At 44.2% G+C, this 22,412-nt stretch overlaps 1 protein-coding gene across 1 annotated transcript in view; it reads right to left on the minus strand.

The window, feature by feature from the left end:
• The window catches only part of CSMD2 (CUB and Sushi multiple domains 2), a gene marked incomplete at both ends in the record, with an annotated part of 284,745 nt that extends 262,935 nt beyond the window's left edge, over positions 1-21,810 (minus strand). The window contains one exon of the mRNA XM_084300478.1: positions 21,654-21,810. Coding sequence (XP_084156604.1) covers positions 21,654-21,810 — 157 coding nt within the window. The remainder of the gene's footprint in view (positions 1-21,653) is intronic.
• Positions 21,811-22,412: the final 602 nt, after the last annotated feature.

The following is a 22,412-nucleotide window of genomic DNA, read 5'->3' on the forward strand; positions in this document are numbered from 1 at the left end:
CGCGTTTACCCCTCTCGCTTTGCCACTCCTTATTCAAAAGCCACAACAATGAAAGAGAAAGGTGAACACATAGGGCTAGCACATCTGATGTCATCTGCCAGAAGGTCTGGCATGGCAGCATAAATATTTATGTAGATATCCCACCTTTTAATGCTATTATTCATGGACTTCTACTTTCTGAAGTTGTAAGACCAACAAGAAACTCATCAGTGGATATGCATTTGTGGGCAAGTGTCCTATTTTGTGACAGAGATGAGTAGGCTGAGAATGGAGCTAATTCTAACTTGTACTCTGCCAATGCAACCTGTCATTTTCAATTCTGGAAAGTGGTTTATTATGAGAGTATATCTTTTTAATGAATGCATCAATGTAATTTTATTGCAGTAGCACTTAGTTTCCAGACAAGGACGAAGGCATTATCACGCTTGGCACTGTTCAGTGGACAGAGCTTTTCTCCAACAAGATCACATCTAGCAGGGAGGAAAAAACACAACCAACAAACACATTAATGGAAGGCTTGGTGCTTAGCAGAAAAAACACATCTTTATCCAGGGGCACAGCAGCCATTTCCTCAATGATAGAGCATAAAAGTCAGCTTTACCTGTCTCAACTCACACCACTTGTTTTGTGCAATACACACTGCCTGAACAACGTACACAGACGAACCGGCTTCACTCCTGGACCATATGCACAAGGAAAATGAAATATTTACTTTGCAGTATGCTCACAACAGAACCACATTTCTAACAAAAATACAGGCTGTCAGTGGCATTTTATAATACACAGTTAATCCACACGCCACAGTTTCACAGGACTAGACACTTAAATATGAGCCAAATACAGCTCTGTCTCCTGCTTGTTGAAGGGGGAAAGTTGCACACCCCTCAATTCAGGGTATCGATCAGCCTCGTGCAGCACAGAGGGCAGGAAGAATGCCCTTGTACTCAACAACTGAGGCTTCTTCTGACAATAGAAACTAAATTACTGGAGACAGAAGCTGGTGGGAGGTTTACTTGTGCTATAAATCTGAAGTTTAGACACATGAGCGAGGGACCATTTTCATATTATTCACTCCTGCTTGCAGCTTGAGGTCTGGAGCAGAACAGTCTTGATTTCAGTGAGGGCAGCACAGACCTGGATCTCACATCCTCCGTATCTCACGGCTGGCAGTCATGATGGCCACTGTACATTGACCAAAAATCAGCTGACATATATGGAAGAAGAGACTCAACCACTAAAGCCCATTCATAGCACCAGAACTTGGTTGTTCCCTTCAGATAAACAACACTTGCATACGGGAGTGATCTGCCTTGGCTGCTGCACCCTTCAAGTCTCTTCACTCAGAATTTCAGCAGCTCCCCAGCCCCAGATAAACTTGTGCTTTCAAATACTGTTACTACAAATACTTTTTGAAGGAGCTATTACAAAGGTGTTGTTGGTTAGTACAAAGGTAAAGGAAATAGGTCCAAAATACAAAAATCCAGGATTGGTTAACCATCTTCCACCTACTTCCAATTCTTTAAGCTTTCCAGGCCAGATCCACGATGGTAAATCTAGGAAGCATTTTAAGTATTCTGATTCACACCATATTAATCTCTAGGACACAATACTTTAGAGAGAGGAAAGCAGAATTTACTTCTGAAGTGCTTCCTAAATTCTAACGGTGCCCTTCATTTCTCAGCAGAAAAAACTAATTTAGTGAACACTGATGTATGGTCATTGCACAATTCACAAGGAACAAATATCAAATCATATATACTGACTTGCTCTCAGCAGTATCGTCTATTAGTGATACATGGCTGTCTTCTCCTTAATGCAGTAGCGTTTGGTATTGTCATTTTCTTTACTTATTGTTACTTAGGTACAAGTGTTTCTGTTTTGTATTGTTCTAGCTTATTCACTGAAATAGAGGAACATAAAAAACACTTTCCCCAGTAAAACTGAAATCCATATCCTGCAGACACAATGCAAGCACATTCTATTCTGACCCAAAATACCAGGGCCAGATTCTGCTACTTCATCAGTAACATCTCAATTTTTTCTGTGTACGTTACTGCCTTGAATCATTCACATTCACTGCATGAAGATTTTCAAAACCAAGGCACTAGACCCCATCTCAGAACCAGAATGCAGATGCTGTTTAGGTTTTCAGCATCCTCTGAGCATGCATTTGGATGCCCTGAGCCTGGTAGTGCTCAGGGATGGAGAGAGAGGTAAGCCAGCCAAACTCAGCGCAGCAGCGCCCCGATTTTCTTTGTGGGATGGCGCACGTGAAACTACAGAAGACTCGTACAGCTCCTCACATGCCACAGCACAGGACCAGCACCTGAGGTCCCTACTGGACTTCCCCCTCCACGTGAAGGCACAGGGAACTCCTTTTCTAAAGGGGACTCAAGATCACGAGTGGGTTGGGAAATGTCTGCAGCCAGCTCCTTCACACAGGTCTTTTCACAACCTTATCCCCAAAAAGAACACATGAAAAACTCACCCCCTGTATTAAACAGTCATTAAGAACTCATTTAAAAAAAAATAAAAATAAAAATTATTTGATCTGCCCTCTAAATTGAGAAAAAGGCTCTTTGCCCCAATGTTTACTGTTTTGAATCATTTATCAGCAATCAGCAACTAATCATGTTTTCTTACATAGCAGACCTAGATCTTCTCACCCACAATTCAGAACTAGTTTACCATAGTCTAGCTTTGATTCTCCTGTTCATACAATTTAAGTGAACACACAGTGAAAGTACCTTCACACTTCATAAATCTAAGCCTTGTTTCCCTAAGTATTCACCTTTTCATAGTTTCAACTTAACCTACAGTCTTATATCAAAGCCTTCAGGGTAATAAATAATGCAGAGACATTCCATTAACTATAACTTTTAATCAAAAGCCACTGGATTGAAGCACATCATCAAGGGGATGATTTACACCTCAGATAGCCAGGGCCTTTTTCCTCTCCGAACGCATGGAGTGAAGAATACAAGGGCAAAGAACAAGCATTTTATCTGAATCCAGCTCATGCCCCGACTGCCAAGCCCAGGAAGAATTACAGCACCCACCTCAAATCAAGAGCACTACGTGAGCTTTCAGCCTACAGCAGGCTTGCACAGCACTGCGGGGTACTGCAAATCAAACACACCATTCCTGAAACCAACTTAGTCACTTCTCCAGTCCTCAGAGACATTTCTTCCCTTCCATCCTAGCAGTCCTTCACTCCAACTCTGCCATCACCTTCTGTGCCATTAGTGCTGCCCATACCTGGTGAACAGAGCCCAGGTTTCTAGACAGCTATCGAAGAGATCTGTTACCTTTAGGCGTCATTCCAACCTCAGCACAGCAATTCTGTTTTAAGGGATTCCCAGACAGAGAAAGAAAGGGAAGAGAAGAGGTGATAGTGGAGTTACGATGCAGCAATAACATATTTAGCTTTTCCCATGTGTTCGTTTACCCTCTCCCAACCAAAACTCTTGCCTTAGAAGATTACGCAAATTCCCTATACCCATGGGGGATTTCTAATCACATTGCTGTCCTTGCAGCTCCTCAGCAAAATTCCAACCAAGGCACCTTCCAGGTGGAAATTGCAAACACTTCCACAGCACAGGAAAGGCAAGTCTGGAACCTCCAAGGGGCAGTGCACTGCCACACTGCTGTGTGATGATACAACACTTCTAACATGTCCTGGAAGCGACACAGACACATACAACCTGCAGTTCTCTTGCCTGTGGGCATCTGTGAAAGGAAAAGAAACATTTGCCTATTCTTTTAAGTTCTCTAGAAACAGAACAGGCACCTACATATTTAGTGTTTTCTGCTTTATTATACTTTGTTTTTATATTTCACGTGTGAACCTCAAAAGGGCATACACTTACATTAGCAAGGCCAAAGAAGTTCTGGTGTGTTGCAGAGAAAAAAGGAAAATGCCCAGTTTTAGGTACCACCGAAAGCCATTGCAGGGCAGAACTCAGAGCACAAGAACATGACGCCGCACATATGTCTGTCTTACTGCTGCACAGCAGCCCCCTGACATGCTGAGAGGCCAGAGACTGCAACTGCTGGAAAGTGATGCCTTGTTTGGGTATGACAGAAATCGCTTAAGCGAGTACATTGGTACTAACTGCAGCTGCCAGATCTCCCCTCGAGGCTAAAAGCTCCCTGCTCTTCGTGGAGGGACAGAGGGCAGCGTGGCATGCTGACCTGACGCAGGCTGTCTTCGGCAAGCATGCTTCATCCCTGCACCAAAATGACCTGGGAACAGAAGGGACTCGGTCTTCAAGACCCTTATCAGATTTTGTTTATTTTAAAAACAGATCTCTGTCAAAAGGCGACCCAAAACTCACACTACCCTGGTGTAGCTGGTAAGGACTTGAGCTGTTCTGCAGTACCACAACACACACTCCTGGGGGCTACCGAAAAGACATCCTGGTGTCATGCCGACTTTCCCCAGGTGCACGCTGTACCTTTCTCAGCTACTTTTACAGTGCTTACCCCTGCAGATTTATGTACCACTTTACCATCTGAAATGCTTACAGCCTGAACAGAAGCAAAGCAAGCTAGATAACAGGACAGGCATTTAGCAGTGAAGACTTGCGAAGCGAGGAGGGAAGTGGGATGAATTCCTTCTGCTTTTGTTGGTAGAAGCGAAGTAGAATAGCTCACACTAATAATAGAGAATAATAAAGATTACTCCAGCGTTATCACCAGAACAGTTTAAAGAAAGCTATATTTTCAGTTAAATATTTCAACTTAAACACAGATTTTATTTCACTTTTTTCCCCCTTCGCTATTCCCTCCCCCATCCCTTCCTCTGCAAAAGTAGGGAGAGGGAAGAGAAAAGCCAAAAAAGGAAGCTCAGATCTCTTCAATGTTTTGCATAAACATTTAGCTGGAACAGTTTTAAGTGATTAATATCCGAAGTCCTGCACAATCACCAGGCTACGGCACTCCTGTGGCAGAAAATCCTCTCTCAGCAGACAAGGGCCTAACCGTATTTTGTTGTGCCCTTGTGGGACTTGGTTGTGTTTAGGGCTGGAACAATTGCCTGGAGCTGAGTTTCTCACACTTTGTATTGTCCTTCTGCTGTAAGCCTCTCAATAGAGATTAACAACTTCAAGATTTTATACTTGATTTTCTTCAGCTTTAAGCACACTGCACAGCCCTCTCCGGACCCTTTTACAACTCCCAATGAGTGCTTTGTATGGGTTCAGGCAGGGAAAAGTCACCACCCCCTCCAATCCTTTCTGCTTTTATAAGGATGGAATAATGCTCCATTCCTCGCCCTCCTCTGAGCGTGTGTGCAAGGGTATGTAAAGAAGACAAAACACAACCAGGCTTGAACGCTCCCTTCAGCATACAGATGAGATGATTTGCAGAGCAGTGGGGAACTCTGACCTGAGCTGTGTAAATGGATCCTTGGTGCTGGTGGCTGCAGCAAGAGCAGTGCAGGGTGCACCAGTCCCACTGATGGGACACTGCACAGGGCTGCAGAGGTAATAACAGCCCTCACACCCCATCCCCAGTGGGAAGAAGCTGTGAGATATGGTCTCTGTGCTCCTTTACAGAGGCAGATTTCAGCCAGGTTAGAAGACAAAGGCTCTTGCTCTAAACACAAATGCAACTTGCAGGAAAATCTGAACAGGTAGTGGCACGAAAAGACCTACATCAAAACCATCCGTATTTCTTATTTGCCAAATCCTTACCAAAATCAAGTCTGCTGGCAGCTTTTTAGGCTGTCATTGTCTTATGACAGAGAGAGTCGTCTAGAGAAAATGGAGCAGGCAAAGTTTGAGATGAGGAAAGAGGAAAAATAGGGCTCCTGATACTTGCCTTCCAAGCATGTAGGATTGCATAGGAAAACAGGATTCCATGGGAAAAGTACCAAGGGAGCAGATGGAAGAGGAGCAAGGATGCAAACAAGTGTGCTCGACCTTGGACTTGGGATTTCAAGGTCAGGAGTGAACACAGGCAGGCACTACAGGCTACACAGAAGTGGTTGGTATGCACAGCAAGCTTTAATACCAGAGATGGCACAACCAGCAAAGCTACATCTTGTTTTAAGGAGCTATTACATCAATGAATCAATGTAAGTAGATGGACAAGATGATGTAAACATGCACTGTTAAACACAGCAGGAACGTGTCTGACTTCAACAAGCATCTAAGAAAATCCCTGCTAATGTATGCTAGATAATCTAAGCAGTATCAAAGTAATCATTAGAGAAGTCTGCGTTCATCAAGATACATAAATGAATATATTTTGTGCTTAATATTTTGTATCAGCGGTCTTAAAAATATTGCATTCTATTTGCGCTAGCTCAAGATAGCAGCAGGAGGCACGGCACGAACACCCTTTCACACTCCACTCGATCCAGTAGCCAGTGGATAGCAATGGACACAGCATTAGAAAACATTTCAAACGTGAGTAACGAGTAAAATCTTGCTTGGGCAATACTGACGAGGAATTTAAACAAATTACTCCACAACACAGAACGCCTTGGCACCCGTTAACCAAATTTCAGTTGTCACCATCTTCCACGAAAACATGGTGACAAAGAGGTGACAAAGAGCATGCTGCTTCACCTGGAGAGCTCCTGAAATAGCACGCACTGAACAAAGAGATGGGCTCTGCCTCTTCTGACTCTATCACAAATGAAGAGATTGTTTCCACGCTCTGCTGACCTACAGAGGTGGTGTTTAGCCAGGCAAGCAGAGTTTGTCGATGCAAGGAGCGCGCACACAAAGAAAGAAAACCCTGAACCTTTTAGCAAAGAACAAGGAGTATGAATTTTGCCAGCAAGGCCAAAAATACTACAGCTCACCCCGCTTTAAGCAGGGTTCAGCTTCAGCATAGTACTAGACAAGATGTGCCACGCTGGTGTCTCTTTGTACTGGCTAGAAACCAGAGTAGGGCACTCATGAGTAAAATTCCTCACGTAAACTGCAGCTCTGTGTTTCTTCTGACTCTACCCCAAACAATAAACATCACACGGATCCAAATGCAGAGCTACAGCGACATGAAGCATTTGCAGTTAGTACGGAACAGAAACACTACCAGGAACATCTTACACACCCCACCTCCAGGCTGTGCTTTCTCTGCAAACGGATGATACTCACTGCCAAGCCTATGCAGAACCCGCATATTTTTCACTGCCTCAAATCTGAAAGAGAAGCACTTGGAAGAGGAGCTGCAATTACCTCGTGAAACACGTGAAGTTCAATTGCTTTATCTGAGCTCCACTCAGCCACTGATGTTGAGTACAGGAGGATGTGGAGTGGACTGGAGAGCCGAGCCTGCAGCTCGTGCTGGGCTACTGCAACCAACGTGCCAGGCAATCCCCCAACAGATGGTATAACAACAAAACACAACCCTGAGCTGCCACCAAGCCACCGAGCCTGCAAGGGGGTGATCTCTGATAGCAGGAGGGAAGCCAGGCAGAAGCTGTCCCTGCCCGCAGCCCACCCAGCCACGGGCAGGAAGGTGTAGGGAGCTTCCAACCCGTCCCATATTGGTGGGTCATTGTTCAGGGTGGTTACAGAGAGAGCTCACACAGATCCCACAGCTCACAGGCTGATCCCACCCTGAGCACCAGGCAATGGGACTCTGCTGAACGACTGATGGAAGAGGTTTCCAAGCCCCACATACCAGATAAAGGTTTAACTACCAGGCAACTCTCAGCCGGTCTGAATTTTACAGGGCAGCAGCAGGAAGCTGCCTGGAGGTATTCAAGGGAGCCTGAAGGTCAAGAAATTAAGAGCAAGGCTTTGCAAGCCTCCTGGAGAGCGGCAGCAGCATCTCTCCCCCCAAATTACCATTCCGCCCAGCTCCCGGCAGCCAGCGGCTCCGTCCCGGTGCGGGGCTCGCGGCGATGCCGTGACGTTGGCAGGCAGTTGCTAGGCAGAGGCACACATCCAGCAGCTGAACCACGGGTCTGCTACAGGCTGCCTTTCAGAAAGGAGAAAGAGGTGGGGGGGAAAAAAAGCCTCAATTTTACATAGAATATTCGTAGAAATTTCTTTGAATGCTAAGCAACTAGTTGGCAGAGTTTGGCAACTGCAAGCTGAAACGAGTTTCAGCTGTCTGTGTGGCTTCACAAGGAGCTGCAAAAAAGCCTCTCTTCCTCCCTTTCCTATGCAGGATTTGTGCCTTAAGCATTCAGCAACACCCGGATGCTTTTTCTGAATGTTGGGCACTGCAGGAAGCCAAGCGGTCTGGTCTGGAGGAAAAGCACCATCCCCAGACCAAAGCAAGCAGGTGGGATTATTCTTAGCAGTGAGCTTTACATGCACAACTTGGACCTGAATTTAGGCTAGAGCCTCCAGGCTCTAGGGCTTTGGATATGACGAGCCCAACAGCAGTGTTTTAAGCAAAGCCAGCAGCTCCAGATGTTTCCATGTACCTTAGACACAGGTGTGGCCTCTTCTCACTTGCACTAGACACAGAACAGAAAAGCTCTCAGCCATCTGCCTGGAGTCAAGCATCTGATCCAGGTGACTCAACTCTAGCCAGCTCCAGGACTAGCGGTATGGGATGCTTCGTAAACAGCTGTATTTAACCTCAGAATAAAGGCTAGAGCCTTGTGATAGAAGCAGATGATGCTTCTGTCACCCAGCACAGGGAAGCGACCACGTACACGCAGTGGCTCTGCCTTCTGTCCCAGCTACCCTGTGCTGCCCAGCTGGAGAGACGTGCAGCAGCTTTCCCAGCTGCTCTGCTCCTGGACCACTCAGAGCAGTGCAAAAGCAATCAAAGCAGTGGTCCATCAGCAGTTTCACATTCACTTGGCTTGCAACAAGTCACCCCGAAGGGTGCTCTGCTATCCAGTCATTACGTGGATGCAACCTCCTGAAAACAGCCTGCCATCCGTGCAGACAGGACCCCGATTCACTCCTTACAAATTTCTGGGTTAAATGTAGAAGTCACTGCATGTATTTCCATAGCCGACAGCATTCGGTATGCTAAACTCACACTTCTGTCTTATAAAATCACATCAACTCTCATCACTACTGAAGTCAACTCCAGTGGGTTTTTCATTCATGAAGCTGTTTAGTTTCATAATCCAGGAACTCAGGGATTTTGTTTGCTCTCAGTGGGACTACGATTCAAGAGTTAGGTCTCAGCCTGAGGGACCGAGTGACCTTCCCATTCAAAATGAGCCCAAACTGGGTTTCCTGATGGTTGCAACAAGTCTATCCCTCACAAGCAGCCACCCATTAGCAACCTGATAACAGTAATTATCTGCAGAAGTTCACAGCTGCACAATTCCTGATGCAAGTGGGCGACTTGTGTGGACCATCCATTACTTGAAATCGTTCGCTCAGCTCCACGAAGTAACACGGTGAGCCCAGTATTCAGCCAGAATGGCCTCTTCTCAAGGGATGTAATTTCCTCCCTTCAAAACTTCCTCTTTCAAAATAGTCTCTTAATCAATTTTGACTGTTCCCTTAGCGCCACGACTCTTCTACATAGCCATTGTCAGCATAATAATAATACCAAGCACTTATATAGCCATTTCCATCTTCAAAGCACTTCATGAGCATTAACCAATTAATGCATATTTTTCCCATGCTGTCTACCACAACTAAGAGCCTCACTGGGTATTCGTGTGACTGCCCTTAGTGGTTTTTCAGTGACCAGACAGCCTTGAACTGCATGTCACCGTCAGCTCTGCATCATGTTCTGATGTGGGCCAGAGATGCTCTACGTCCCACTCTGGTAATGGGAAAATGGCTTTGCAGTCCAACATATGAGCTTGCACACACCTTTTATCTGAAACCAAGAGTTAGCCTCAGAAGATAACATTTAACAGACGGTTAAGGCACTAAACGGGAGCATAAGAGCTCCGATGATGACTCTTGAATTAAAAACCTCCAATATGAGATGAGGTGACTACTGTGTGCAAGATTTCACAAGACCAAAGAGGAATTCAGCTAAGGACCAGGAGCCCCCTTTCAAATGGAAATTTAGTGTTCAGGACTAGATTTACAAATATGTTTAGAAACTAAGAACTGCAGCCAGCCATTGTGTAGCATTTACAAATGCACCTGAGTTTTGCAGCTATTGTATCCTCTTACAAGCCAAGTGCATACTTAGGCATCTAAACATGCTTGGAAAGATTGCCTCGGAGTCAAAGACTCAACGAAAGTGTTTACGATAACTTGACAAGAGTCTTAAAACTTTATTCTTACTTTCTCTCTGCATCTGTAAAATGACCACAGTGAAGAAAAAAAAAAAAAAAAAAAAGGCAGAAGTTTTCTATAGAACACAATGATACAGAAGAACTGGCTCCAAATACTCAGATAATTCCACAACCAGCAAAGTAGCTGTCAGTAATGACCAATATCTTATACCCGGAGATAAAAACATAAAATAAAAAAAACTCATCCTGAGTAAGCACATACTCCACTTATTAAAAAAAAACTCTTCACTTTTCTATGGCAGTTCTCATCTCCCCATGCTCAAAGAAATGCAACGTACACTGCAAGTGCTTTGAGATCTTCCAACAAAACACACTCTGCCAGGCATTTGTATTACAACAGCTCGCTCTTCTATTATTATATTTGAATTACAAAAAGAGGCAAACAGAAGGCAATTTCTCATGGGAATTTTTGTTGGGATATAAATCCATTTTTTATTTGATTCTGTTAACAGCACTTTCACATTCGCTTCTTTTAAGTATTGCTGCACTTTATTACTAAATGCCTGCTTGTCACCTTGAGCAAAGTCCCCTGAAGTCCCCGTTGCACAGAGAAGTCAAACAATTGACTTTGCCCAACAAGACAAAAAGACAGTGACATGGCCTAACCAACAAATAGCTACAAAAGGTTTATAATGAATTCTATGCAGAAAAAAAGGCAAAACTAAAACCTGAAACCTTTCCATTATATCAAAAATTTCAGTCCCTTCACATGTGAATTTCACCTAAACAACAGTTTTCAGTTTCCAAACATAATGCCATCAACCAGCGCATGCTCTGAAACCAGGAAACTGAACTTATTTTTATCTTGTTCTGATCTAATTTAGAAAAATTCTCATGCTAGGTACCAATCTGCTGAGACTCACACACAATTTTCCTACAAATTGAATCACAATCTACTCATATGCAAATGTAAAGCATGCAGTTTCTGTAGTCTATGGCCTCCAAGTATGCCTAGCTAACAGATTCTCAGAACTTATTCCCAGTATATCGCACGATTTTATTTTTCTTTCAGCTTGTCCATTCATTTAAAAACTCATTTTCGCCCTTAGACTTTCTATTTAATCTTAGTTTTCAATCCTAAAAGTAGATCAATACCTTTCTTCTTCAATCTACATAGCTCTCAATCAAAGAGTTAACAAGGGGTGAATTGAATCGACTTGTAGGTTCAAATTGGGTATTTTTTTGTAAGAAGTCTCATTTGCTAACTGCAGTCCTGGAAAAGGAAAAAAACCTCCCCATAACAGAATAGCCCTCAGTGTTAGATTCCTAGGCAAAAAAAAAAAAAAAAAAAAAAAAAAGGTTATAATTTGTTCTCTAGCTTACGATTGTCACAGCACTTAGCAGGAACAAATGACAGACCCTCCCATAAAACATTATTTTCTGGAGCATTTTAAATCCAGTGGAATTAACTTGCTGTTCCTAAGATAATTTCCTTCAGTTAGAACTGATTCAGCTATTTATGAAGACATAACGACAGCGTGGGCCTTGCAGAATGGTTTCTTGTATCCTAAATCTTGCCAAGGTGAAGAAAGCAGCGCTGTATCTAGTACAGAAGATACCTCTGTCTGAGGCTCCTGGGTTGAGGTACTGGATGATCTGCCTTCACGATCGAGGCCCAAGAACTTCATTCAAAAACTAATAATAATAAAAAAATGATAATAATAATAGTGGTTTCACCAGGCTTTGCTCAAGGCTTTAAGCAAAGTAATATCTACAGCGTGGGGACCGTTTCACACACTGTTCCCTCAGCATATGAGCACCGACAGTTTATTAAGTGTATTTTCATTAAAACATCCTACTGAAGTAGAGAAGCTCCACCACTGCTGCTTTATCAGCTGCTGAAGAGCAGCAGCATTTGACCATTGTCACAGAACAGCCTGCACAAACGGAGCCCTCAGGACAGGGATGGCCGTGCAGAGGCTCCAGCACACGAGTAACAGCACCGTCCCCCCTCCTACATCATTCCAGGACTGGGTCCTTTGGGGACTGTGCATTAAACTCAGCAGTAGGAATAAAATCCCAATAGTACCAGGGACAAATTCCCTACCCTTGAAATGCTCATTATTTCAGTGAGTGGACACTATTTTTTACTATTCGCATACTGAGTCCTTTTCCAAGTGTGCTTAACTTTAATGAAAACGTCCCAGGATTGGTGCTGACAGATGCGCAGTGTCCACAATCAGCGCCTAACCTTTCCATAATGGAGACAAAAAAACAATAGAGAGATATAAACAATATGCTGAATGATGCAAGTAGCATCTTTTTAAATGGCATTGGCTTTGGAAAAGCTCCAGGCTTCATTATCCTTCTGAGGAAATAGATTTCCTTTCTGGAAGGAAATATATTTTTCTTGATATTATTATTCAGTGTATCAAATGGGAAAGGAACATTGAATTGTGTCTTTGTTACAGAAGAAATGAGCTTCCATTTTCTGTACCTCCACCTTGGCATTAACTGCTCACCGAACTTCAGACCAAGCATCCATCTGACAAAAAAACAGATCCTCCTTTGCCCTGCAGCAACTAGAGGAGGGAAGAATCCTGCTGAAGATAATGGAGTTACAGAAATGTGAAGGAGGCGTGACCGGGGAACAGAATGAGACCCAGTGCATCCTTACATCCTCAAACTGCAAGACTGGCTTCTATGAAAGATGCTTAAGATGCCAGCTAAAAATGGTCATTTTGGCTACAGGATCGGTGACTGCCCTGTACAAGCCTTTAGGTCCTGAGCTTGGGAATGCACCAGTAACAAAAGCAGAGTGAGGGCAGCATGGTGATAATATGCAAGTGATCACACACCGTGTGTCATTCCCCACTGTGAAGTTTTCTGGCAAACTCTGGAAAACCAAAACAACCTGAGCATTAAGGGAATCCACTCATCCTCCTCTTTCAGGCACAAAGTGCCACCACCAGCCCTCTGACGGGCTCCAAAAGCAATGACAGATGCCACTGAAACAATTCCATCAAGTTCTATTTTCACTAGGTTAACTAAAAAGATTTGCTGAATTACCAATAGGAGGGAGTCACAATAACTAGGAAAAAAACTTGTGTTTCATCTCTGCAGTCCCTGAAACACTCATCTTCCTAATACATTAGGCAGTACTATTATTTATTTTTTCGAGAAGCTGAAGCTCACACAGTTTAAACAAACGCTTGAAAGCCAAGGATTCTACAATAGGTTAAAACCTGAAGGTCCAGACCACCCCTTCTGCCTGCTTTTGCTTACGACCAGTATTCAATTTCCTGATGCTTTTGTCTCCTGCACGTCTCCCACCTTCCCACCTATGCTGGAGTACGCTCTTCTTTTAAAAGCTGTGCCGCAATCTTTCAATGCAAGGCACAAGCATGGCTCTATACATAAAAGAAACTGTGCAAGTGATATAGCACTAATTGCAGACGGAGCTAAGCAACCTGAGTTGGAACAGAAACTGCATTTCATTATATTTCTGACTTTTTGCCATGAGTACTTTATTTCTTGAAGTTCAGCAGCAGACAGACAACTTTCACCTCAGAACGTCAGTCACAATTAATCCCAAATTGTACATGAAATGGTTGAATTCACTCCATGCAATCAAGGGAGAGAACCAAGAGCATAAAACTTGTGTGGCTAATCAACACAGTGCAATTTGTATCTGCTGAAACCTTATCACAACATACTGGGATCTCTGCAGAATAAATCTGTAAATCATTTCAGGGTTTTGCAGATTCTACTTATCCCCATTTTACAGATAGGGAAGTGAAGCAAGGACAAAGGCTCGTGCCCTCAAGGACTCCAGAGAGCCAACTGCCATGGAAAACAGCAAGAATTGGGCTTCGATGCCTTGTCCGGTTGGGAGGGAGAGAGCAAGTGCACAAGTAACAGGAGAGCACTGAACCATAAAATCCCCACTTGTGGTTAATTCTCCAGCGGTGATTAATTCATCTTCCTTGTCTCTCTATTTCAGTGCTCTTGCACCTTCTAAAACAACTAGCTCTGGAGACACTGATGGGGCCAGGATAATCAAGCTAAGTGACTGTGGTTTGGTGCAGTGCCCTGTTGCTCTACATCTCGCTAAAGGAAAACAAAATGTAGCTGCTGCTCAAGTTAAGGGATACGTAGGTGGCACTAAGGCAAGTGTGGAAACCCAAATAAAGCTATTTCATCATGACAGAACAGAGTTAGCATTCCAGAGTGCTAGTGCAAGCCAGAGGCCAAAAGAACCAATCTTCTTTGTTTTTAAATGTTCTGGATAAAGACAATTTTATTTGATATTCATTGTTGTTTTATCTGCCTTGAAACGGGAACTGCAGACATTTTGATAAATGTATTGAGAAATTGTTCTGTTTCAGTTTAACTACTGTAAAATGCCTTCACATCCGCGAGCACAAACACCACTCAGACCTCATCTGCAGCGAGAAAACATCTCGGAAACATCTCCTCTCTCAGCAGCAACAGAACGGCACTTCTGTGCTGCAGTCTAGCATCAGTACGGTCTGAGAAGACCTGGAGTCTATCTAGTTACCTGCTGTGTGACCTTGGGCAAGTCTTTCTGTATCTGGTCCTACCTCGCCCCTGCCCTGCATTTACAGCAAAACGTCTTTGGACGGTTTCTGCCCAGTGCCTTTTCTCACAGGGCTGATAATTGAGCAGGAGCAGCAAGGTCTTCTTACATGGAAGGTGGAGGGGAAGAAAACATGTCAGCAGGATATAAGATGCTGCTGATTTCCTTCTAATTACAGATGGAGAAAGACTTGCATGTTGAGGCCAGCTAGAATTACTAAGAAGAAAGCACAAATGGCAAGAACATTGAGGTACACCAGGCCTTTGTGAGAGCTTGGCAGCACTCCTATCAAGCCCAGTCTGATGTACATACGAGTATAAAGCTGTTTTCTGGTGGTGTTGGTTGCCTTTCTCATCTTTGTCTTTAGACAAACCTGGCTGAAGAAGCAGACTTGGCAGTGTGGGCAGAAAACCCCCCTGTATTGTGGTCTCCCCCAATTTTTGCACTCCTCTAACATTCAGGAATTATATCCAGTACTTGCTGATAGTGTTGATAGCTTGGACTGTACAATCTTCCAGGCAGGGGCTGCCTCCAACTGTGTGTTTACACAGCACTGGACACAAAAGGGCCTCTGCTCATCCAAAAAGCTGCTGGGTTCACCATGCTACAAATACATTAACAAAACATGTTGGATGGGTGTTCCTTCAAGTCACGTTCCCCTTCTTTCACTCTGAATACCTGCTTCCCCCTGAGCCAAGTCATCGGTTCAATTTCAAGTAGATTTTTTGCAGTCAATAACACAGGGAGAATTTTTTTTTTTAATTACTTCCTTATCACACATCTCCCTGGCAACCAGAGCTGCTCCAGGCCTCACAGTTGCAAAAATCTTTCTGCACTTCGTGTGAAAGTCACAAATCACCAGATCTCCCTGATTCACGGTTATTTGGGCCTCGCAGAAATGATTATTAGCAGCAGGACCAAGTCCCTGGTTCTCCCTCCATCCAGCAGACCACAGTGTGAGCACACGAACAGGCAGTTTATTATTATGGCAGCGATGTCTGCACCTCAGACAGAAAATTACTGCAACCGTTCCTGCAAGGCACTGCTGTACCTCAGCCTGGGAAGATGGAAAAACCACCATACTACGTCCACTGTGAAGTGACGAAAGAAAACTACAAACCAAAAAATCCTCTGCTCTGCTTTCACACAAGGGAGGTATAAGAAAATCGCGCACAAGCTTGCTGCAGCATACTAGCTCCGTTCTGGCTGTGTCCATGGCAGCAAAGAGACTGAAACTGAGTTAATTTGATTTCTTTAATCAATGGGATTTTCCCAATTACACATTAACCACTATCAGATCAGTCAGCCACTGCATAGCATGGCAGAAGCATATTTATTTTGCAGATTACTGCACTGCATCATGTTTATTGCAAGCAAAGTACATTGATTTCCATAATTGCACTGTACTTCACTCCTCCAGAAACAGTGTAAACACAAACTATAGGGGCTACCATCACATTTTATTTTATTTTATTGTATCTCCATCTTGATTTCTTTGAGAACTGGACACTTGCATTGCTTTCCAAGTAGGCATTCACCTCAGGAAGCCTCAGAAACACCTCACAGTTGCGCAGGAAGCACCTCCCAACGAGGAGCTTTGCTCACCTTGCAGAGAATTAAGAAATGAAAAAGAGAAAGCAATCTTGTGTTTAAGGCTGAGCCTGACATATTTACAGCCACACCAAAAGCTCCCTAAGTGACCTTGTGCAAGTCTCTCAGTACAGAGAGCAGCTTGTGTCCCATCGATAAGGGACGACCTGGGCTGCCCCGTGGGCACACGTGAGGGCACCACCACAGGGAGCTCCATTCTTAGGGTCAGTCTTCCTGGGCGAAGCAAAAGCTTACCTGGTTTTAAAACCCATTAAAGCCTTATGCTGTTGTTAACTGTGCCCCCAGTCATCTGTACCCACAGAGGCTACGCTTGCATGCTGGATATGTCAGACAGGCAACTTAGAGCTAGACCAAGTCAGGCATAACAGAATCTTTGTTACTCAACTTATTTCAATTTATGGCCCTTAAAAGTAAAGTCTCACCTCTCCCCTTCCACTTGAATTTGCTGTGCTTTCTGTTGCATATATTTCAAATCTAGGCCTACTCATGGTGTTTCTGAACCTCCCAAATATAGAAGATTATACAGAAGCATTTTAAAACCCACTCAGCCAAATACAGGTTTGATATAATTTCACTAAAGCTTATGAAAAATGACTCCAGCACTGCGTCTTGGGACACTTTTGTTAAAAATTGAGTTAGCAAGGCTTTTCTTATAAGACAAACAAAGATGCATCTATTGCAGCTTTCTCCTCAAAACCTTCATACCAGCCACACCTATGCTATAAGCCTCAACTTATGTGATGCAGTGAAAGTGATCAGTCAAACGGTTACCTGCACAGTCAGAACAGAAAACTCAAGTCCAAATCCTATAATGGACTAGCCAGAATACTGTACATCCTTCCCATCTCCAATGAGGAGAAGTAGCTAAGGGCTTTGATACACCTGATGGAAGCAGCTCAGAGAGGAGACATCCTTCAGCCAACTTTCCAGAAGCACTGACGATACTCAACTGAGGTTAAAAAGGTTAGGCTGCTGATTTCCCCCCCAAACCTGTCCGACCATTAACATTTTTGTTTCCTCTGGTCAAGATCAATGCCAAATTTAAGTTGGAATTACTGGGGGAGGAAGGAGGGCCTGCAGCAGGAATAGAAACACAGCTGTGAAATTTGGCATTTCACAAAAAAAATGGCCTCTCAGGAAACAGAGCAAGGCAGCAAGTGGTACACAGTAATTGAGCAGTTGCAAATCCCTGGAGCACAGGTAGAAACAGTTAACAGCAAATAGAGTCAGGGAAAAGAATTATTCTTTGCTTGTCTCTAAAACCAGATTAATGAGGCAGTCGTTCCTGTATAAGAAAATGTATTATTCACAGCAGGAATCCTACATGTGACATCAACAGCTCAGCTGCACCCTGAACCCTAAACCACCTCAGGAAAAAGCATATCCACTGGGATCTATTGCAGACTGCCTGGACCACATTCCCTGTACCCATTTTGACGTTGCCTTCTTCTGACAGACACTCCTAGACAATTGGAAGGCAGCCACTGCGCATCAGCTGAGCAGACATCCACCTCTGGTCCACTGCAGGCTGGCTCAGCTGGGGTCCATCCACCAGCTGAATACAAAATTTCCCTAGGAGGCATCTGACATACAAAGGCTCCCTGGAAAGGAAAGCTGGAAAACTTGAGCTTAGAGATGTTCTTCTGCAGCAGAGAAGCTACAACAGAAGTCAGAGAGACGGGCAATAAACAATTATATGGCAAAGGAAAGCCTCCTGTATCCCAAGTGATGAACTCCATCAAAGACTGCGAAGACAGAAGTGAAACTGCTTCCCAAGGGTTACACAGCAAAGCAGAGCCACAGAATTGTGACCTAAACATCTTGAAGTAGAGTCCTGGCTACCACCCAGCACTAAGGGTGTTCCTACTAAAGGCTCCTTCCCCTGCCCTTCTCAACCCATCAATATGGGCACACAGTGGTATGGAGAAAACCATGATGAAACTGGATAGTGTGCAAACCAGTATGAAGAGGTAAGAAAGTAAGTTCACTACAGTCCAGGCAGTCAAACCTGAGTGCCACACAGTTGTCCAGGCACATGGAGAGGGAAGGATTGTCTTAGAGTCCCATCCAGCTGAGGATCACCTGCATAACCCCACTGTGGAACACAAAAACCCACAGGCCAGGCCCCAGTCACCAGGGTGAGGAGGGAGCACAGCTACACGAAGCCTTCTGCATTTTGCCATCCTCTCTAAGCACTATGAAGTCAGGCTGATCCCATGCAAAAAAAGGCTGCACCCTCTAAATGTTTGCCATAAACGCCTCCCTTCCTGTAACAAAAGACATTAGCAAGACATGAATGAGTAAGTGGGAATCATTCATTCCATTTAGCAGTGATATCCACACTGCTTCAGCACTGATAGTAGGACTCGGATCAAAATGATATACTCAGCTATTGTCATAAAATACTGTAGTTTTATCATGTGCCACAATCAAATATAATCAAGCTGGTGACTATTCCCTTCCCTCCTACGTAAAAACATCTATCCACCACTTCAGAGAGTTAGCATCTCACACCCTTACCCCTTTAAAAAGTGCACTCAAATCACTGAGTACTTCACAGTGAAGTTGTTTCCCTGGCAGACTAAGTACCTAAGTACCCGATTCACTCTTCGTCCTGTGGAGATTTAAGAAAACAGAACAAAATGGAAAGATGATTTATAATATAGATATGTACACATACATCAAAACTCATAAACAGCTTCCTGCTCATCCACTCTTCAACGGAAGACTCTGGCAAAAACTATTTTCCATCAAGAAAAAAAGAAAATTACAAGGGGTTTAAACTGATGAGATCATCTTTCAAGCCAGTGCATCTTCCCATTACCCAGTACCAAACAAGACGTTGATTAGTAAAGCAGTGTGAATAATAGCATCAAGACCTCCTTTATAATAGGCCTTCAAAAGAAACGGCACATATACCCAGCCAACAGACATACCAAGTGCATGTCCCAGTGCCAGTGCATAGCTAATTACCCAGAAAGGAACAGAAAAACATTACTCTTATTGCTATTAAGAGCACCTGTTTTGACAAGAAAGAAATAAAATATCAGAATCATTAAACATGTGTTTGAGAGGCCAAACGTGAATCACAGTCAACTTACAGCCAAATTCAGTGGCCTCCTCGAATCTGAAAGTGCTGTCAAATCACTGCACCACTGAAAAAAAGGGAGGCTGTGAACCCTTCCTCCTCCCTCAGCCCCCAGATATACAGCAAACTGCAGCACATCACAAAACCCCTTCCCTACAGCTGGGTCACTTTGCCCAAACAGAAGCTACCTTATCTTGCCTTCGGATGCCGTGGCATCAGAAGAAAGCACATGCAGTAACCAGCCGGTTTTTGAAAGGCCATCACTGGGCAACTGGACTGCTGACACACATCTGATACAAGATGAGTAGGGATTTCTTTATTTTTCAGACGTCCAGAACTACGAGCTGATAGTTTTAGGCATATATATGTTTATATATACACAGCTCTACTGCCACACTATGGGTACTCGGGGTTATTGCTACCTACACAAACCCTAGGAAAAGGCGAGATCAGGAGTGAAGCTTCTCAGGAACTTTGTTCCACTGAGGATCATGATTTGCTTGGCGAAGGTACCAGAAGTCCCTGCCAGACTAAACTTGCTTTCTGGGATTAAACCCTAAAACTGCAATGGATTCTGGAGAAAGGTGGCTGCGTTCACTTGGTAAATATGTTCGCTGTGTTCTGGGTACCCTGGAGTAAGCCACTGGTTTCAAAATTGATCCCTTGCCTTAGCAAAAAGATCATTACCTGGATTTCTGAATTTGCTGAAAAGGAGTACCTGGGAAAGTACTCACTGACAAATACCACTATTCAGATGTAAATAGGTACACCTTACATCTAAAAAAACTTCTGCAGATTTACTTGTGGAGATGAAAACACAACAGAGCACCAACCCCTGGGTGAAGGAACCAGAACAGCACTCCAAATACAGAGAGAGAAGAGCTACGGGCCTGAGAAGAAAGGCTGAAACACTGAAAAAGCAGTTACAGGAAGAAACCTGGAAAATTTAGGCATGAACAAGCTACAGATAACCTGAAAGAAGAAAAAAAGAGCTGTAAAACCCTTACATAATAAATCACATTTAGGGACCTCTGCATCATTCTACTTCTATCAGAAAAGCACAACGGAAACTGCTGGAATGGTTCTCTTGTGCATAGGCTAAATGCTCCTGCTGAAGAAAGGAAAAATAATCACCAAAAATAAGTACTCATCCATAATTACAACTTGTGGGTTGTTGGGTGGTTCTACCTCCTTCCCTCATAGATGATTCCAGGTAGCAAAAGTCTTTGGGTCTACTGCAAGCACACCTGGGAGGAGCAGTTAATTATTCTGGATCTCTTCGGAGAAAGTCTGCCTTACATAATAAAAATCAGTGTCGAGGTAACACAAGATTTTCCAAAAAAAAAAAAACTAGCAGCTTTCCTACACACGAACACACACAAGCATACATTCCTCTAGCCTAGGATGCAGCAGATAAGACAGACGTTACTCAAACTCTTGGAAATCGGGGCACAGCAGCGTTGAAAGAAGACACTGCCAAACACTCAGCTCTCCCACTCTTCCCCCTCCCACACTCGCTCATATAAGGACAGTCCCTAAATATTTGCTGTTTACACCAGAAATAAACTTCAGTCCTTAGATATGCTTTTGCTACAAGGTCAATTGCAGAAACCAGGGAGGAGACGTAAGCAAATTCCACCCCCCCACCCCCCTCCAAATTCAAGTGTCTTTCTATCTTCCAAGTCAATAAACATTTTTCACAAAAATCAAGATGCTGAGACTGAGGAGCTCATCTATAAGAGCATATCAACTTGAGATGCAGGAGGAATAAGAGGAGAGTGCTTCCATCTTCGTGCAAGGAGTCCTAAACCTATTATATCAGCCACAGCCAAATACCGGGGTAGTGAAATAATGAATTAAGATGCAAGGGAAAGACAGAGGGGGAACCGTAATGGCATTTTTCAGTCATCTTGCATATTGTCTGACAAGTGAGCACACATTATTTGAGCCACCAGAAGGAGAAATAAAAACAAATAGAGCCACCTATTATAACCGTATCATTTAAAATTGTTGCTCCCAAAGGACTGAGGCAAACTATCTCGCAGAAAGGTCTGAGGGAAATCCACTCCTTATTGAACACTACAGGGAAGCATGTGCTGACATACAAGTACACACACACACACCCCAGAGTCCCCAGGAAAGCGGATTAACAGTGGTCCCTGGATCTAAGCAGCAGGAAGACAAATACTCCTAAAGTTGCCAGCTTTCTCCATGACACTTACCGGTCGCTGAGACAGCCAGCAGCCCCACGGAGAGCAGCAGCACCCGGCTCCAGGAGCTCACTTCCACCGTCATGAGAGCAAAGATCCCCAATTTCCCCCAATTCCTTCCAAGGCTGCAGCTGCATCCCAGCTTGTCCCATCCCAAGGCAGGTTGCATGTCAAAGGGTGGCAGGAATGGGGTGTGCTGGGGGTTGCTTGTTGTTGTTGGGTTTTCCCCCTTTTTTCTCCCCCTTTGCGATTGGGATAGTCCTCAGCTCGGCTAGAAGAAGAGGAGAAAGGAAAGAGGGGGGAAAAAAAAGCAGGTCAGGCTTGTGATTTTTTTTTATTCTAATTTTTTCAGCCCAGAAAAAAAATCCCACCGCATGGAAGGCTCTGAGCTTCTGCAGCTGGAATGAACCAAGTGTGGCAGCGGCTCGGGGAGAGGAGAGGCGAGGAGAGGAGGGCTGGCTCGTCCCTCCCGGTGGCTGTCTCTGAGCCAGCTCCCCGGCATTAGCAGCACACAGTCCCCAGGGATTTATACTTTTTTATTAGCCAGTTGATTAATCGCTCCCACATCTTTGTTCTCCTCTTTCCCTAAATCCTGGGGAGGGGGCGCGGGCGTTGCACCGAGGGGCTGCCGTGCAGCCACAGCCTGGCTCTGGCTCGCCTTCGCTTCCTGGACCCAGCACACACCTCCCACCAGCCCCCGCCCCACCAGAACCACCAAACCACAAATTATGTTTTAGCGTTGCATTTATTGTTTTTAAATGCACACCACAG

The sequence above is a fragment of the Netta rufina genome, assembly GCF_964035555.1.
Source record: "Netta rufina genome assembly, chromosome: 23".
Lineage (NCBI taxonomy): Eukaryota > Metazoa > Chordata > Aves > Anseriformes > Anatidae > Netta > Netta rufina.